This window comes from Neoarius graeffei, chromosome 12, assembly GCF_027579695.1.
Source record: "Neoarius graeffei isolate fNeoGra1 chromosome 12, fNeoGra1.pri, whole genome shotgun sequence".
Classification (NCBI taxonomy): domain Eukaryota; kingdom Metazoa; phylum Chordata; class Actinopteri; order Siluriformes; family Ariidae; genus Neoarius; species Neoarius graeffei.
This window is the reverse complement of record NC_083580.1, coordinates 27,829,820-27,850,188: the sequence shown is the minus strand read 5'-3', so window position 1 is coordinate 27,850,188 and position 20,369 is coordinate 27,829,820. Positions and strand designations below refer to the sequence as shown.

Below are 20,369 nucleotides of genomic sequence, written 5' to 3'. Positions count from 1 at the left end.
ACAGAGGGGAAAAGGAGAGAGTGAAAGACAAAGAATGCAACAGAGGGACAGAAAAAGGTAAAGAGACAGGTAAGATAGAATAAGAAATCAAGGAAGTAGGAAAATATTAACATTAGTATAACTAGTTTGTGTGTTTTAGTTCCAAAAAAATACAATTTACAGAGATGCCAACATTGACAAATGAAACAGAGTAGCATCTCCAAGCTCAGTGAGGTGAAGCCGAGTGAAGCGAAGCTTCCCATCTGGTCTGGGGTCTGGGGGCCTCAACCAAATTTCAGGGAAGCTCAGAGATGCAATCTCGGCCATTTTGAGGAAAATAAATGCAGATTTTACTGTACAGTATAAGCTCAATTATCCAAACTCTCTGGGGAAAAATTAGGCTAACTAAGAGGATATTCAGATAAAAAGGGTTCAGAGCTTGTACTGTAATACAGTGTTTCAGTAGCTTTATCATGATCAACAACAAAAGTTGAGTTGGTTGGGTTCAATGCCCGAACTGATAATCACATCATCAGTTTTTCTTTGGCTAATCAGACACAAGGTACGCCACCACTCTTGCCGTCAACAACAAAAGCCAGAGTAAAGACAAAAGATTTATGGAAAGGTCTTTCAATAACAACAAAATTAATACTGTATTTACTTCCTGAACTGTGCACCAGTCTAGACTTAATATTTCGTTGTCTCGACAGCTGATTTGTAGGAATTGTGTTTGGTGGTTTTCGTGTGGCTGTACACATCACTCCTTCACCCATGTCGCACACTGAAATCGCACCAACACAGAGTACAGTAGGCATGGTGATTGTCCAGTTTCTACTATACAATGCACGGCCACTTGGCCGCGTATTCAGCTAGAAATTGCTGTTCATATAGCCTCCTCTTTTTAGGCGGAGACTCCATCGTTCACAATCCATGGTCTGTCTTCACTTCACACCTGACACTAATTTGTGAGAGAAATCGAAAGTTTCAGTTCTGGAACACGACCGACGAAGACAGTTTGCTTCCAAGAAGACGACTATGCATCACTACTGTGCGTTTCTGAGCACTGCATTTAACACGCACTGTGATTGGCTGAGAGCATGAATCGGGTCACCTCTCAGCCAATCACAGCGCAGCGAACATAAGGATATGGAAATTCCCGGAATTATCCGAATCAGTGTAAACAATGACACGTGAACAGTCCGGACACCGAAAATATACTGATTCAATCGATACACAGGCAAAACCGGTTGAAAAACGTATTATATTCAGGTCTACACGTAGCATCGTAATTGCGCTTCAAATCCGTAGATGCTACACCCAAATCGAGTATGTTGGCATCTCTGAATTTGTGGTGAAATTATGGTGTTGGTGTTTTCAACTGAGATATTTTCATTTTAAATGCTGAATGATTTATACTCAATGTCCACAATTCAAACCACACCTGGCTCACATTAGCATTTAAATAAAAAAGTTAGAATTTTGAAATGACACAAAACAAGTAGAATGATCAGATTTGCCTGAATTACGACAAGATACTCACAATATTCAGCAGTCACCCTAGAGAAATACTCTGCGTGTGTGTTACCTTCAAACGGGTAGAGAGCTTTGCAGGTTCCGATGGTGGGCAGCATTTCTTCCTCAGCATCATCAAACTCGTCAAACTCTGGATCAGTCTGAACCTTTGTCTGGACTTCAGAGCTCTGTTCCTCAGTGTAGCTACCATCTGGACTGCTCCATCACACACACACACACACACACACACACACACACACACACACACACACACACAGAGTAACTATAGCAACAGCACTACTCAGCACAGAAATGAGCACTCTACCACCTAAGCAGCAAATCAGGTGTGTAATAAAACTAGTTGATATGTGCATCTTTGATAGTATAAAGGTAAACTAATATTAACATATACATATATACATATATATATATATATATATATATATATATATATATATATTTATTTTTTTCAAAACATTTTAAGCAGTACTAGTTTTTCTGCAAAACATTGACACACATTCTCAGGAGGAGGTTAGATGCGCCTCAGTGATGTCCCAACAAATCAGCTCCTCTCACTCTCTTTAAAAACCCAGTGTGCACAGTGAAGTTCAGGGACATTTTTGTAATAACACCTGATTTCAGTTTCATTTCTATGTTTCACATCACATTTACAGAACTGTCTTCTATGTTACTTACAAATATTGCATTGAAATTATAAATAATATGTCATAGCTGGGGCGGCACGGTGGTGTAGTGGTTAGCGCTGTCGCCTCACAGCAAGAAGGTCCTGGGTTCGAGCCCCGGGGCCGGCGAGGGCCTTTCTGTGTGGAGTTTGCATGTTCTCCCCGTGTCCGCGTGGGTTTCCTCCGGGTGCTCTGGTTTCCCCCACAGTCCAAAGACATGCAGGTTAGGTTAACTGGTGACTCTAAATTGACCGTAGGTGTGAATGTGAGTGTGAATGGTTGTCTGTGTCTATGTGTCAGCCCTGTGATGACCTGGCGACTTGTCCAGGGTGTACCCCGCCTCTCGCCCGTAGTCAGCTGGGATAGGCTCCAGCTTGCCTGCGACCCTGTAGAAGGATAAAGCGGCTAGAGATAATGAGATGAGATGAGATGTCATAGCTGCAGAGACTGGAATACACATGCAAGTGTGTGTGTGTACCTCTCGCGGTCCTGAGCACAGCTATTGTTGGCCGTTGTTGTATTGTTTTGAGTTTCATACACAACACTTTGTCTCTGAGTCATTTCACTTCTCACCGGCATTCTGCCCTCTACTTCTGCTAACCAGCCCTGCAGTATGTAAACACACACACACACACACACACACACACACGCGCACACAAACAGAGCACACATGTAGTTTTATTTGTTCTTGGATTATACATAGGAATATATAACCAAATACGCACCTCAAACTTCTGAAGCTCGGCCTGTAGTTTATCAATGTGATGGCCAATCTCTGCAAGTCGTGGATCCACGCTGCTCGGATCCCCCATCTGGGGATTCTTCACATACACGTCCTTCATTTTAGTCAATGCGTCTCTGAGGGGAACACACACACACACAAAATCAACTTGCACTGACACTATGATTATGCACATAGACTGACATTAAAAAGTTGACCAAATAATTTTGGCTATGGTTATCATTTTTGCTGTACTGAAGCAGTTTCTAATTATATATAAAATGTATATAATTTGCATCCATAGTCAACAGCCAAGGGAGCAAAACTGGCCTACACTATGCAATTGTGGGTGTATGTGAGCTCATGTATGCAAAAGAGGGCAGACAGCACTTTCCTCCAAGTGTGTTACTTTACCCTGTGGCACTGCAGGGTGTGTTTCCTGGTGAGTGGAATTGTAGCTCGCTGGTGGGTGGGAATTGGGAGGTGACCAAATTTGGGTCAATCCCCACTAAAAGTAGTTGAGGTGTACTTTTTAATTTCTGGGGTGGCATGGTGGTGTAGTGGTTAGCACTGTCGCCTCACAGCAAGAAAGTTCTGGGTTCGAGCCCAGTGGTGGATGGGGGCCTTTCTGTGTGGAGTTTGCATGTTGTCTGTGTGGGTTTCCTCTGGGTGTTCTGGTTTCCCCCAAAGACATACAGGTTAGGCTAATTGGTAGCTCTAAATTGACCATAGATGTGAATGGTTGTTTGTATCTATGTGTCAGCCCTACAATGACCTGGTAAGTTGTCCAGGGTGTACCCTGCCCCTCGCCCATAGTCAGCTGGGATAGGCTCCAGTTTGCCTGCGGCCCTACACAAGATAAGCGGTGATGGATGGATTTAGCGCATCACTGCAGTGCCATGGCCGCTCTGACGTTGTATATTTGGTGTGTATTTTTCTGGGCAATAGAATTAAATAAATTGAATAGAATGTTAAGTATGTTTTTAGGAATACATAATACTGGTAAACATATTACAATACCTTCTACTGTAATGTGTATATCCATCCATCCATCCATCCATCCATCCATCCATCCATCCATCTATCTATACCATAATATGAAATGGATACAACTGCTTCTTACTACAATCTATATGTGTGTATATTCCGTCCATCCATTATCTATATGGCTAATGCAATGAGGGTCATGGCTGAGCTGGAGCCAATCCCAGCTGACATTAGGTGAGAGGTGGGATACAGCCTGGACAGGTTGAGAGTCTATCATGATGCTAACACAAAGACACTGACACTCGCATTCACAGGCAATTTAGAGTTGACCTAATCCACATGTCTTTGAACTGTGGGAGAAAACCAGAACACCCAGCAGAAACCCACAAAGGCATGAGGAGAACATGCTAACTCCACACAGAAAAGTCCCAGTCAGCCAGCAGGTTCGAACCCAGAACCTGCTTGCTGTGATGCAACAGTGCTAACCACTGCATCACCATATGTACAGTGTATTACACCATATGCACTGTAGATTACGCAATGTATTCTAATAAATACGTTTTTAAAATTATATTTTGGTGTTCATTTCTGTTTTAATTACATCCACAGCAGATTGAGAAGCTGGATAAAAATACTGATTATTACATAAGTTGGTAATATATTGTCATGAGTTGCAGGATCAGAACACAACCCTATATTTTATATGTAAGTGTGTGTCTGCATGTATGTACTTCTGGTCCAACTCTTTCTGTATGTCTTTATTAATGTCATCGATCTTCGCTTGGAGTTTCTTCCTCCTCTGTTCCGGAGGCAAGTGACTGAAATCCTCTGGATTCGCACCCTGAAAGCAGGACAGAGGGAAACAGAAAAAAGGAGAATCAGTATCTTATCTGAATGTACTGCTGATGCTATACTTACCGATGCTAAGTGAGCAAAAAAGTGATGGAGATTCAGGTAATCATCTTTCGGTAGATTTTTAGATGATGCTTTCCTCCTTATTATAAATATCAAAGGTCAGATTTGGGGTTTTGGTATTTTGATGTAGTTTTCTGAAATAATAGCATTTAAGTAGGATTTTAGGATTCTCATCAGAATTTGAGCCAGATCACTCATTTTTTTTAAGTAGCTAAATTCCTGTTTCCTGCACTGATGTATATCAGTTGTTGTTGAGTTACACTCTGTTTTCCATTACATCATTCTGGAGTCTGTAGCAGTTATTTTTCAGATGTATATTATTTGCAGGTCTCTGAATGCGTAGGAAGAGAGCATGTCTATATGCATATTGTACTGGTCTTGTAATTTGGTTAAATACCCCAGTAAAGTGGATGCTCTGCTAGAAGTGAGAGATGAAGATGCATGTTATAATCAAAAGGTTTTAAAGATAAGAGATTCTAGTTTCTGATGTCCATTTAAACCTAATCCAAAAAGTTAGAGCTGTTTTTTTAATTAACTTGTGATCAAAATAACTCTATTTATTTATGGTATTGAAATAAAACATGACAATCTATTTATCGACCTTAGTGCTCTAAGGTTGTTGCTGGCACAAGTAGAATTTGGTGATTAACCTAAAAATATTGCTAATTTAGCTGCATAGAATCCAGTCCCTGTTTGCACTCAGTTGCTGTTTCTGTGGTCAGAAGATGTGCAAAAGAAGATGGGATGTTCACAATCCAGTACATTTTTCCACCTGACTTGGGCCCAAAACTGCATTTGTGTTACTGCCTGCCTATATCCCTATATTCATCCATGACAGTTTTTTTATTTCAATTTAAATATCAGTATGTTTGAAAATCCTTTCAACTGTATCCAAGACTTAGTTGTTGTACATTATGACAGCCAGCCAGTTATTCTTGTTCTAGTTGTTATATGCCGCTTTTCCACTACAAACGCGGCTGAGTCGGGCTGAGCCGTGCCGTGCTGAGTCGGGCTGAGTGGGGCTGTTGGAGTTGCATTTCGACTACAACCGCGCTGAACCGTACTGGCTGGAAGTGGGTGGACACATTGGGTGGAGTTAGCGAAAGTGGGTGGACGTCACGTGATGTCGTTAATCAGCGCAAACCGTGACATCAGTGAGCTTTTAAGCGGTAGTCTCACGACCCGAATAGTAAACAATAAACATGGAGGACATGGAGTCGTTAGTGTTGCTGGTCTTGGTGCTGTGGCTTGTTGTCACCGACAACGCGGACAGATACTGGCAAGAGCGTATAGATGAGGCGAGGCGCATAAGGCTTCAGAAATTCTCATCTCATCTCATTATCTCTAGCCGCTTTATCCTTCTACAGGGTCGCAGGCAAGCTGGAGCCTATCCCAGCTGACTACGGGCGAAAGGCGGGGTACACCCTGGACAAGTCGCCAGGTCATCACAGGGCTGACACATAGACACAGACAACCATTCACACTCACATTCATACCTACGGTCAATTTAGAGTCACCAGTTAACCTAACCTGCATGTCTTTGGACTGTGGGGGAAACCGGAGCACCCGGAGGAAACCCACGCGGACACGGGGAGAACATGCAAACTCCACACAGAAAGGCCCTCGCCGGCCCCGGGGCTCGAACCCAGGACCTTCTTGCTGTGAGGCGACAGCGCTAACCACTACACCACCGTGCTGCCTCAGAAATTCTCGTAATTCGTAATTCTTCTTCCGGGTTTACGGTGTTTACAGATCCCAGCGTGCTCGCGGGGCGTGTGTGGGCATGTGAGGACACTCCTCCTCACCAATCAGTGCACAGGGGAGTGTCTGCTCACGCCCCCAGCCTCACTCGGCTCGCTTTGTCTCGCTTCAGCCCCACTCCAAAACGGTGCGAGTTTTAGGGGCTAAGCAGGGCTGAAGCGAGCTGAGTCGTGCTGGTTTTTGGTAGTCGAAACGCGAGCCGTGTCGGGCTGAAGTGAGCTGAAGCGAGCTGAAAAAGGGTAGTGGAAAAGGGCCAATAGTTACAGTTAAAGTTACCAGTTAGAACTGCAGATCAGTGTGAACTCCAATTCAAATGTCATTCAGAAAATGTCAGTGCGCTGTACTGTGGACACTCAATGTGTCTGGCAGGTTTATCACCTGAGCCAGATGATCATGGAAACAGGTCCACATCAGGACATTGCTGCCATTCCAGGTACATGTACATGTACATGTATTTGTACCTGGGGGTTCAAACCTAACCCCTTTCCCTTGGTCTAGCATGCAAAAAAAAAAAGTATACATGCAATACTAACAAGGTTTATTACCTTAATAAAATTCACCAACCCAAAATACTCATGCAAATGATAATGTAAAGCATGCATCTGTATTTGTCAATCATGTTACTTAAATTGCTTTAATTCATATACAGGAGGCTCATTGTTAGTATGTCTGAGCTTTCTTTTACTTTTCTTTATTTTATAAGTTTATCTGAATAAATAAATGAATTAATCTATTAGTTCAGCTCTTTTTACATAATTTGAGCTTCTGTGATAAATTTTAAGTTTCTCTTATAAATGAATTTACTAAAATAGATATATACTTCAGATTTGTTTTTTTTTTTTAATCTCTCTGGTGGTGTTTACAATTTAATGGAAGGGTCCATTTTATCTGCGATTTCACCAGTGAATTCTCTGATTTAACTAACTGACATAACATGGTGAAAGGAAATGTACATACTGTACAAAAAACATTATTATAAAAATTTTGTTGCTTTACATGTTGGCAGCTAAACTGCACTCTAATGTTAATAGAAAGCATCTGTGTGGACTAAAATAGAGGTGTGTTTAGGTCCTGGGATCCAGCGGGACCCAAAGAAATAGTTCCGGGAGTGCATGATCTGATATGAAGCTCACAGGATCAAACAAAAGGCCACGTTAATTAACATGAAAGTTTACGGGATGTGACAAGGGTACAGTGTTGAGTGATGCATTTACTGCTTCATTCACTCACTCATTTTTAATAAATGCATTACCCTGGCCAGGGTCACTGTGGTTTAAATTACTAATTTGCATCCAGTTTGACAAATAAACCCAACTAAATTCATGTGAAAATATTGTGGTCAGGTTCACACAAAGTAATAATTATGAGCTCGACGAAGGGGTGAAAAAACAAACAGTCCTGCACACACCTCTAAACTAAGGCTACATCCACACGACAACGGCAACAAGATTTTTTTTTTAAATATCGCGTCCACATGGGCAATGGATCAGTAAAATATCAGGTTCATATGGCAACGCAACGCTTGCTGAAAACGATGCAATACACATGCCACACCTCTACGTGCGCTGTAAGACGGTCCCATCGGAGACACCAGAACAATAGAAGTAGACGCATGCGCATAACTGCGCATGCGCACAGTGACTATCCCTGTCACTGTCACACGCACACACTTTCTCACTCCCTATCCTATGGATATAGTCCCTTTAAATCACGTGCTCGTTTTTTGAATGGAGACGCGGAAAGAGGAATGAACGGGGGTAGATGGAAGCCGGTATGCCAACATTCTGATATCCTCCAGAATTCTTTAATGGTCCAGAATAAATTGAATGCTACACGTTGATGGATTACTTTGTTCTTCTACGCCCTTTTTGAGGAATGTATTGTCGGACTTAAACCAACATCTGAAGAGGTGAGATCGCTCCTTTTTTTTCCCTATTTTTGCTTGTGGGATTGACTCTGCCCTAAGGGCTATTCTCTCACTCTCTCTCTCTCACTTTGCACCATTACACAATAAATATTCACAGTGAAAATATTTTGTAAGCGCGTTTCATGAACCAAGTTATAGGATTTGTTGACAACTCGCATCGAGTTCGTTACACTTCTACCTGGCGTGAAGCACGTGGTTGTGACGTCATCGTAAACAAATCCGTTCTACTCATCCAGACGGCTTTGCAACGGCTCCGTTGCCAGATTTTTTCACTCTGGAACCCGTTCTAAAAAGATTTCGTTTTGGGGCACCCAAAATGCCGGTGCCGTGTGGACGCCAGGCCAAAACGGTAAACAATTTTATCAGATTCACCTGAATCCGTTGCCGTGTGGACAGGGCCTAAAGCTCAAGGAAGGGATTAGAAACCAGGCAACTACTCAAGGGTTATGTAGCCATTAGGTGAAAGAAAGTCAGGATGTCACTGGTGCTTAACTAAACAGTTCAACATGCAAGCAAATAGACAAGAGGAACAGTGTTGGGTTTCAGATCACCTCAATAAGGTTCCGCACGTGGGCATTGAGCGAGATCTAAACAGAGGGATGGCCACCACAGACGTAAGACACACAAAACAAAAACAAAAAAGCAAACAAACATAAGACAGCACCACTTTTGTGTCGTTATTAATTATAATAAAAAAGTGAAATGATCCCAACTGTTTAAAAAACACCACAGTTTGAAAATGCAAATGAACAATAAAGCATAAAAATCAAAGACAACTCAGGGTGTCATTAGTGAAACAGTTTCGTGGGTTATGAAGATGTCAAGCATGCTACAGTCATGCCAATAAAGTTATGCGATTCTCGACATGCTTACCAGCTTGAGAGAGAGCTTCTCGAGGAGAAGAGACAGAATGATGAAGAAAGGAGCAGAGAGAGAGAAAAACAACATCAGAGGAGCCATATCGCATCACTGTTCACACTGACACAAGTACGTGCACGCACGCACGCACGCGCACACACACACACACGCGCGGCTATTCTAAGTTGGATCATGATGTCCCTGGTGAAGGTCACTACTAAAAAGTGCTCAAAAAGTGCCATTCTGGTAATGGCTGCAGATGTTCATATTCTGTGTCATGGAGCTATTTCAAAATTTAAGTTCTCAACAGATCAACATGTGTCTAGATGTGTTTTTAGATGTTTCAAAAAAGTTGTTTCCAAAAAAATGAGAAAGAACCGGAGAGCAGGCAGTGTGAACTTTTTATATTGGACTTATTATGACAGTGATATTTTTAAAAAAATTTCAGTATTCCAAATCATAATTAGTTTCAATACTTCATCATGCACACCTAAGGAAAACTTTTCAAATGCTATGCAGGTCATGACACCAAAATTTTAAAACTGTCTGTTTGCACGTTGGCTTCTGATTTCGTCTGGTCATAGCAAGCTAAGTGTATTAGCATGTTTATGTTCTAGACTGCTGTAATGCTCAGCAACATTCCAAAGGTTCCACACTGTTTAAATTCACCAACAGCTCTGAGCTACACATCCTGCTCTTTCATGAGCTTTTGGCTGCACACTGCAAAAAATTGAAAACTGAATTTGAATAGAAAATTACTTAACACTAGTGAAATTATCTTGCTGCATGGACAGATATTTTTACTTGATAAGACATAGAATAAGTTGGATGCAATCTAGAACTAATAATCTAATTCATTTAATAATCTCAGAATTGGTGTTTTGTATTCTTCTAATAGGAAATGCTAGATCATTTCAACTATTTTCAAGATATTTTCACTTGCTAAGATATTTTTTGCAGTGCAGATGATTAGGAGCTCACTGTGAAAAGCAGATAGACTTTAAAATTATTCAGAAATAATTTAGCATCACCAATGTTAACAAATTATTCATTAATAAGAATGAATTACATTCAAATAAATACATTTGAATATTAAGTTAGGAATAAAACACAGTGTGGTGTGCGGTTATAGGAAAATAACAAATGACACAGTTGTGTGATTTTATTCTTCTAAGACCACAACAATTTGCCAGCAATTAAATTTTTTTAAAATTCAAAAACAGCACATCAGACTTTTTAATCTGTTACAGAATATCCTTGAAACACGTTAGTTCCTGTTCTAAATTATGTTATAGCAGCACCATCCTCTCTTATCTCTCCGGATGTTAATACAAACACACACACACAAAAAAAAAAGTGTACAATTTGTCACATCACAGAGAAACCATCAAGCTCTCTGAAGACAGTCCTGTGTTAGAAATGTTAAACGAACAGCTTTACCTCTGACTGCGAAACAAATGCTAAATAAACAACTCCTCACAGAATACCTCACAATATCACTGATTATGCGCATTTTAAATGCATTTACATACAGTACCAGTCAAAAGTTTGGACACACATTCTCATTCAGTGTTTTTTCTTTATTTCTATTCATTAAAAAGCACTTCATGTCTTAAAGTAATGATGGACTGTCGTTTTTTTCTTTCCTTAGTTGATGGGTTCTTGAGACAATTAACAGTTATTCCATGAAATCGAGTTGTACATGAGTTGATAGCAGACGAGGCACATCATGCTGAGCTGGCTATAAGCTATGTATGATGAGATTGAGTGGAATAACTGTTTTATTATATCCACATTCACTGGATTTTGAGAAACAGAGCATTTTTATTTTTTGCAAATTCGATAAATAAAAACTTCATACAAAACGTCCAATAAAATCAAAGATGAAGAATGTAAACAAACTGATGAAATGACAGTAGCAATTTATGAAAAATGCTACAATAATAATTCTTGAAAAACAAAATAAGATACGTTCTTACCATCAAATGCTTTCATTCCATTTTATTTGCTGTTTTTTTGTATTTTTGGAGGTTTTGTTTTCGAGTAGTTTTTAGTTCATCCTTGGTTGGTTCAGCAACATGGTGGTGTAGTGGTTAGCACTGTCATCTCACAGCAAGAAGGTTCTGGGTTTGAGCCCAGTGGGCGACGGGGCCTTTCTGTGTGGAGTTTGCATGTTCTCCCCGTGTCTGCATGGGTTTCTCCCACAGTCCAAAGACATGCAGGTTAGGCTAATTGGTGGCTCTGAATTGACCGTAGGTGTGAATGTGAGTGTGAGTGGTTGTTTGTCTCTATGTGTCAGCCCTGTGATGATCTGGCGACTTGTCCAGGGTGTATCCTGCCTTTTGCCCATAGTCAGCTGGGATAGGCTCCAGCTTTCCAGTGACCCTGCACAGGATGAGTGGTTACGGATAATGGATGGATGGTAAATAGCCCTATTCCACAACTGTAGTAGTCCATATTATGTCAAGAACCGCTCAACTAAGGCTACATCCACACGACAACGGCAACAAGATGTTATTTAAAAATATATCGTGTCCAAATGGGCAACGATCAGTAAAATATCAGGTCCATATGGCAACGCAACGCTTGCTGAAAACGATGCAATACACATGCCACACCTCTAGGGGCGCTGTAAGACGGTCCCTTCGGAGACACCAGAACAATAGAAGAAGTAACGACGCATGCGCATAAACTATTATGCGCGAGACTTCATATTAGCCACAAAGTCAGGAAAATCTGTTCGTAAAATTACATTATAATGACCAAATACAATGAAAAGTATTTTTCCAGTCTCACCTGTGAAAGGTAATCCCATGTGATCTCGTTTGGACGGCAAACCTGTTGGTACAGTTAAACGCAGCTAATCTTTATTCTCCGCTTTGACCTTTCCAATATGGCGGCGAGGATGACGTATGATTCTACGCGGAAGGTGGCGTCTTTAATGGTCTGGAATAAATTGAATGCTACACGTTGATGGATTAATTTGTTGTTTCTCACCTGTGAAAGGTAATCCCATGTGATCTCGTTTGGACGGTAAACCTGTTGGTACAGTTAAACGCAGCACATGAATCTTTATTCTCCGCTTTGACCTATCCAAAATGGCGGCGAGGATGACGTATGATTCTACGCGGAAGGCGGCGTATTCAATGGTCCGGAATAAATTGAATGATACACGTTGATGGATTAATTTGTTGTTTCTCACCTGTGAAAGGTAATCCCATATGATCTCGTTTGGACAGTAAACCTGTTGGTACAGTTAAACGCAGCTAATCTTTATTCTCCGCTTTGACCTCTCCAATATGGCGGCGAGGCTGATGTATGATTCTACGCGGAAGGCGGCGTCTTTAATGGTCCAGAATAAATTGGATTAATTTGCTCCTCTACGCCCTTTTTGAGGAATGTATTGTCGGACTTAAATCAACATCTGAAGAGGTGAGATCGCTCCTTTTTTCCCCTATTTTTGCTGGCGGGATTGCACCATTACACAATAAATATTCACAGTGAAAATATTTTGTAAGCGCGTTTCATGAACCAAGTTATAGGATTTGTTGACAACTCGCATCGCAATGAGAAGATCATTGGCACTACTGGTGTTAAGAATCAGACCATTTCATAAATGAATATTTTGCTGTAGAGCTGCAGTGTTAGTACAATTGCATGTTTTTGCTTCACTATTACTGTCACTATTCTGCTTCTTGCATTACTACTGTGAACTAACACTGAACATAATAATAATAATAATAATAATAATATCCAAGCTCGTGTTTCACTCTCACTAGTGCTCTGTAAGGCTTTTTCCTGGTGATATTCGTTACACTTCTACCCGGCGTGAAGCACTCACAGTCATGTGGTTGTGACGTCATCATAAACAAACCCGTCCTACTCATCCAGACGACTTCACAACGGCAACGTTGCCAGATCTTTCCACTCTGGAACCCGTTCTCAAAAAGATTGCGTTTTGGGCACCCAAAACGCCGGTGCCGTGTGGACGCCAGGCCTAAACGATAAGCAATTGTATCGGAGTCACCTGAATCCGTTGCCGTGTGGACAGGGCCTAAGGCTACATCCACACGACAACGGCAACGAGATGTTATTTAAAAATATATCGCGTCCAAATGGGCAACAATCAGTAAAATATCAGGTCCATATGGCAACGCAACGCTTGCTGAAAACGATGCAATACACATGCCACACCTCTAGGGGCGCTGTAAGACGGTCCCTTCGGAGACACCAGAACAATAGAAGAAGTAACGACGCATGCGCATAAACTATTATGCGCGAGACTTCATATTAGCCACAAAGTCAGGAAAATCTGTTCGTAAAATTACATTATAATGACCAAATACAATGAAAAGTATTTTTCCAGTCTCACCTGTGAAAGGTAATCCTATGTGATCTCGTTTGGACGGCAAACCTGTTGGTACAGTTAAACGCAGCTAATCTTTATTCTCTGCTCTGACCTCTCCAAAATGGCAGCGAGGATGACATGATTCTACGCGGAAGGCGGCGTCTTTAATGGTCCGGAATAAATTGAATGATACACGTTGATGGATTAATTTGTTGTTTCTCACCTGTGAAAGGTAATCCCATATGATCTCGTTTGGACGGTAAACCTGTTGGTACAGTTAAACGCAGCACATGAATCTTTATTCTCCGCTTTGACCTATCCAATATGGCGACGAGGATGACGTATGATTCTACGCGGAAGGCGGCGTCTTTAATGGTCCGGAATAAATTGAATGATACACGTTGATGAATTAATTTCTTCTACGCCCTTTTTGAGGAATGTATTGTAGGACTTAAACCCACATCTGAAGAGGTAAGATCGCTCCTTTTTTTTCCCCTATTTTTGCTGGCGGGATTGACTCTGCCCTAAGGGCAGAGTCTCTCTCTCTCTCTCACTTTGCACCATTACACAATAAATATTCACAGTGAAAATATTTTGTAAGCGCGTTTCATGAACCAAGTTATAAGATTTGTTGACAACTCGCATCGAGTTTGTTACACTTCTACCCGGCGTGAAGCACTCACAGTCATGTGGTTGTGACGTCATCGTAAACAAATCCGTTCTACTCATCCAGACGACTTCACAACGGCAACGTTGCCAGATCTTTCCACTCTGGAACCCGTTCTCAAAAAGATTGCGTTTTGGGCACCCAAAACGCCGGTGCCGTGTGGACGCCAGGCCTAAACGATAAGCAATTGTATCGGAGTCACCTGAATCCGTTGCCGTGTGGACAGGGCCTTAGTAAAGAAAAACAACACTCATCATTACTTTAAGACATGAAGTGTCTTAATTAATAAAAATAAAGAAAATCCACTGAATTCAAAGGTGTGTCCAAACATTTGACTGGTGCTGTACATCGCATAAAAAGTGGAAAGTGAAAAGTGTCACTTTTTTGAAGCATCATAAAGAAAATCATTTTTCACTTTCATGTTTCAGATGTTTTTCTTCATCTACCCAAAGTAATGTTTTCCTGTCCTTGATTTGAAGTTTTAACAGTTTTCTAAAAGCAAAATGTATTCTGACCACCTAATATGTGTTTTCTGGGGGAACCCCCCCCCCCCCCACACACACACACACACAACAACAACATTTTTTTTTATTGTGAACCATGAAATTTTGAAGTGTTAATGAGCATTCGAGAAGCCTAGTGAGAAAGAATCACACTTGGCACTGCATTTTCACTGTCTGAATGGTAGTGAACTTCATCAGGTTTTAATGAAAAAAAAAACAAACACATTTTTGATGTTAAATGATTACAAGGAGGTGTGTGGGGGTTCTAAAGCACTAGCTAGGCAATGCCTAAGAAAGTAAGCACAGCTGTAATAGGACAGAAAATAGATAATGACAGAAAAGCACTAAATGAAGACAGGAGAAAGAGAACGATAGCAGCGCACAGTCAAAATCATGACGGAATACAGATGGTGATGAAAAATAGTTATTTCCTGTTGACGAGATAAATGTTCATCTTCATACCATATACATTCATGTCCTTAATACACTGTAGCACAATAACACAAGAGAGCTTTCTTTTTTTTTTTTAGAATAAGACACTAGTGCACGAGCATAAAGAAAGCTTCTGTTTAAATTAGAAGGCCAGAAATTGGTTAGAAATTGTTTTTAAAAAGCCAAATGAACTTGGAAAGTAGATGAATAAAGAACAAAGACCGTGTGATAAGACGTGACTTATTCAGGAGCAGCGTTAACATAGCCTGTATGTGTTCCATACTAAATAACTAAAACTAGTAAAGATATTGATAGTATCATCTTGCTGCTTCAATATTCAACATAATAGCTGAAAGAAAAAAAAACACTGCGTCACATTTTGCTTAAAAATTATTACATTACAGGCATTTAGCAGACGCTCTCATCCAGAGCGATGTACAACAAACACACGCATATCCAGGGCCTGTGGATCAAGTGGGGGTTAGGTGCCCTGCCCAAGGGCACTTCAGCCATGGATTTTCCTGCCAATCCAGGGAATCAAACCAGCAATCCTTTGGGTCCAAGGCTGCTTCTCTAACCTTTAGGCCATGGCTGCACATTATGAAACATTTGTCTGGAAACGTCCTTATGACAAAATTCTGCACTTGGATAATAATGTTCTCCCATTAGAGGGAAGCATGACATGTTTTATGAAGGATAATCTTTCCACGTTGTGCAACACTAACACAGCTAAAAGAAGATGACCCTAATGCTACAATGCTTTGGTTGAACTCAACCCAGTCTACGTTGGTGATTTTGACACACTTTAATGAGACTTTACACAAACTGTAACATGACATATTTTTGTATACATTCAGCACAAATATGTAAATATGCACGTATTGAAGCTACAGGACGGATTTCAAACAGACAGCTGCACTCTTCATGACATAAAGAAGGAATGGGGTAAATTCGGAGACATACCCACACATGGAAAAGTACCAGAAAGGTCAAAGTTCACAAAGTGCTTGCTGGCCTTTGGATCCATCAATTCATTTCAGGAATTGCACTTGTGACACTTTGTGAATTAACCCCTCCTAAGCAAGCTGATTCACAGCTAGAAAGCTCTGAGTGACATGGCTCTAGAGGAAGTGACAGGGGGCAGGGCCATAAGCAGACATGATAATATTGCTATATTTAAATCACATGATTGCAAGTCTATTCAAGTTGATCGAAGACAGACACTAACCTCATTTAGGGAATGCAAAAAACCCAATGTGTCCATCACCTTCTTATTTGCCATTGTGTTTTGTTTAAAATACATTAAAACACTAAATGAGGTTATGTCTGTAGGTCACGCATATGATTCCACAACTATCGACTCATTCCAACGTGCGCACACACATACACACGCATGCACACGCACACCCTTCCAATCACTCTCGCATAATATTCTTACCAAGTCTTTGTTGAATAACAGAAACACTCTCACACACTTACAACATATTGCCTGGCCTCAAAAGCATAAGTAGGCCGGCCAAGAGTCCTCTTCATCAGCTCTTTATCATAGTGAAGGGACTGTGGAGACTGCAGCAAGGAAGATATTCTTATCAAGCCAATGTGTGTGTGCACACACACGCGTGCGCGCGCGCGCACACACACACACACACACACACACACACACACACACACACACACACACACAGAGTACTGGATACATAGATTAATTTTGATGTAATCTACTCCAGAATTGAGATTATCAAAAATGTACAATAAGATCCATAGACTGAGACACTACCAAAAACTTTTAATTTAAACAGTTCTTCAAATCATTATATTCATAAACTGATATTTTTTTCAACAGGATTCCATCATTCTTCATTAATAAGGAACCTGGAGCTGTGAGGCAGTAAAAAAAAATCTATGTATAAATATCCAGCTTTGTGGTTTATTTTTCAAAGTAAATCTTAATTATTAATCTTAAATTATATCTCTGGAACTGCACCAGAGAGACGGGACACCATTATTCCAAAAGCTATTTCCTCAGAGTGCAGACAGGTGTCAAATTAAAGGAAAGGCGGCAGCTCAGATCTGCTTTACAGAAAATATTGCTTGCATGGTTTTGGGTCCACTTGTGCCCTTAGAAGAAGCGAAGGCTCACTGCAAATATGAATGATAGCCTTTATCCTATGATGAAATATTTCTATCCTGATGAGAGTGCTGTCTTCTAAGATGACCCTGCCCTTCTCCAAAGAGCATTAAGTCTCACTGAATGGTTTTTAATGAATATAAAAATGATGTAAAATATACAGTATGATGTTATATCCTCCCCAGTCCCCAAACCAATTGAGCTCTTATGGGACTTTTTTGAGTGATGTGTTTGACAACCTTCTCCACCACTATCATCAAAACACCATATCTTTTGGAAGAATGATACTTATAGTACAGCTCCAGAGATGTAGAAACAATGCTATGGCACACTGAAACTGTTCTGGCAGCTTATAGTGTCCCAGCAGCTTTCACACACAAAACCAGACAGACACCCAGAGACACTAAAGCCTGGATTGGCATTTGCATTATTTTACAAATAATTTCAAGTTGAAATACGTGACAAAACAATGATCACTTCCTAAAATATACGCTAATTGACTAACTGCTTATGTACATATGTACACACACTTATGTACACACACTTACTCAACTGATTATGTAACTTCTGTATCCTGTGGTATACTTCTATATATTCTTCTTGCCAACAAAACACAAACAAATACAAATAGACGTGAACCATTTACACTATAGATCAAGGGTTTTCAACCTTTTTTGGCTATGCTCCCCCCTCCCCAACTTTTGATTCACTTAAATCTGCGATCACAAGGACAACAGCGAATTGTATGCAGAACAGGGCAGATAGCGCACTCCTGCCAGTGTTATGCTGCCCAGTTCAAAGAGATGTCATTGACTTGCTTTGCATGTCTCAAAGGAAGTGTGCTAGAATACACCCTATCCAGTTGGTAGCTGTCATATGATAGGGGAGGGCTTTCTGGTGTGTGGAAATTGGCAGGTTAACAAATTGGAGAGAAAATGAGGGGGAAAAGAAGTGAATGTAAATCAACTGCTCTACATTGCATTTCAATGTGTGATTCTTTTTAACTCTATTGAGTCACACAGCAATGGGATCAATCAGTGTGGTTTTAAACAAACCTTGGTCTTCAGGATTTCCTAAGTAAAGTTGCCTGTGAATGTTGACCCAAGGCAATAGAAGTGACTTGTCTTTCAAAGAACATAAATGTTACTGTAACCTTAAATTTTCTGAAAACAGACTAGATGGCAAAAAGCAGCTGCCCTTTAGGCTTTTGTGTTTTGTACAAACAAATGTTGCATTCCTGCTATGTTTGTGGCTTGTTACTGCTTATTCTACTACTACTAGTGACATCGATGCACCCTCTAGTGGACAAATAATGAACTGCTAATAACTACCAGAGGGACAAATTTGCTGTAGTTTCCATCTTTTTCACTTGCATGCATGAGCCAAAGACATTCATTTGTTAACTTTATTTTACAATCTTGTGCCCCATCCCTGACCAATGCTTGCCCTCTCTTCGGGGGACGGGGGGGTGTCTGGCCCACAGATTGAAAACCCTTGCTGTAGATAACAACAGGAGAAGCTTAAAGCTCGAAGCTCTGATGGGTGGGTGGATGAAGGAGCAATTTAGCATGTGGGATGATAACATTTACAAAGCTCTTGCTTTTATTTCTGTGGTCCCTATTTCCCTTTGGTTCTTTGCCTCCCAGTTTACATCAAACTTTTCTCTCTCTCTGTCAGTATTCAATCCTTAGTCAGTACCTCCTCCGCTTGTAGACTCAAGGACGCCGTTCTGACTTGTCCAGTAGCATCAGTTCTTCAAACCTACCAATCTGTGTGACCCTGATTCCTCTGTGTGTGTGTGTGTGTGTGTGTGTGTATGCGTGTGTGTGTGTGTGTGCGCGCACACACGTGTGTCCATGCACGTGAAAAGGGGGAAGCAATACTTCAGGAAATTTTGGTCAGAGGACAGTCCACATATTGAAGTGGTACTGCAAACCAGCACACTTCCTTTTTCGGAAATATCTACTTCCTGTTCCATAACTGACACACAACAATATCTGAGTTTCCTGTTTCACTATTTCAGGTTTTTTTGAAAGCAAGCTGTTTTTTTCCATCCTATGGTCTTATTCTATGACTCTATGATAAAATTAATGTCTAATTAATTTTCTTTATAAAAAGAAAACAGCTTTTTTTTCAAGAAAAGGACTGTTTGTACTATTGATGCACTGTGAGCATACGCCCCTCAAAATACCTCACTTTTATGGCATGAAAATTTGAAATTTGTCAGCATCACATTTTCAGTCAATGTCTCTTTAAACTGACACTTTCTTTGTAAAAGAACTGCTGGTTATGTGCCAACTTGCTAATTCATTAGCGTCACGAGCTACCATGCTTAACTTCCTCTTTTCCCAGATGCCTATCAACAGCGCTGCATGTGTGCAAGTTCATTGAAAACACAAGTTCCATTTGAATGAACCATAACAGTCAATCATGTATTAGCTATTAGTAATACTGTATTAGCTATGATATGTACAATACTGTGCAAAAGTATTAGGCACCCTATTTTTTTTCATATAAACTTTGTTATAGATTTCTATTTTATGACTTCTACATTATCGAGTCAGTACAAAAACGTTTTAGAGTTTCAAACGTTTGTTTTCCAGCACAAAATTAAATGTTACAGAAAAAAAGTTTGTATCTGAGCAGCATATTACATAAGAGACCACTTTTCAGATTAAAAAAGAAAACATAATGAAGGCTGCTGGATTTTGGTGCAAAATTAAGAAGCGAGTGACAAAGTGTCCAGAAGAACTGTGGCTGGTTCTTCAAGATGCTCAGTAAAACCTACAGCTCATTTCCTTATAAAACTGCACTCACTTGACCTGAGACTACTATTTTTTTTTTTAAAAAAAAAGCAAAGGGTCATCTCAAACCAAATATTGACTTTGTTTCATTTATTATGGCTTACTGCTGTTTATAGTATATTTTTTAAGGTTGAAAACATTTAA

At 40.4% G+C, this 20,369-nt stretch overlaps 1 protein-coding gene across 17 annotated transcripts in view; it reads right to left on the bottom strand.

Annotated features, from left to right (window-relative positions):
- Positions 1 to 20,369, bottom strand: part of LOC132895315 (formin-binding protein 1) — a 259,445-nt gene that overhangs the window by 6,310 nt on the left and 232,766 nt on the right. For 5 of the 17 annotated variants that reach the window (XM_060935743.1, XM_060935739.1, XM_060935748.1 and 2 more), the window contains 6 exons: positions 9,359 to 9,373; positions 9,037 to 9,072; positions 4,614 to 4,723; positions 2,900 to 3,032; positions 2,653 to 2,780; positions 1,565 to 1,710 (listed from right to left, as the gene is read on the bottom strand). In XM_060935743.1, coding sequence (XP_060791726.1) covers positions 1,565 to 1,710; positions 2,653 to 2,780; positions 2,900 to 3,032; positions 4,614 to 4,723; positions 9,037 to 9,072; positions 9,359 to 9,373 — 568 coding nt within the window. The remainder of the gene's footprint in view (positions 1 to 1,564; positions 1,711 to 2,652; positions 2,781 to 2,899; positions 3,033 to 4,613; positions 4,724 to 9,036; positions 9,073 to 9,358; positions 9,374 to 20,369) is intronic. The other 12 variants (XM_060935745.1, XM_060935749.1, XM_060935753.1 and 9 more) reach the window with 6 other exon arrangements.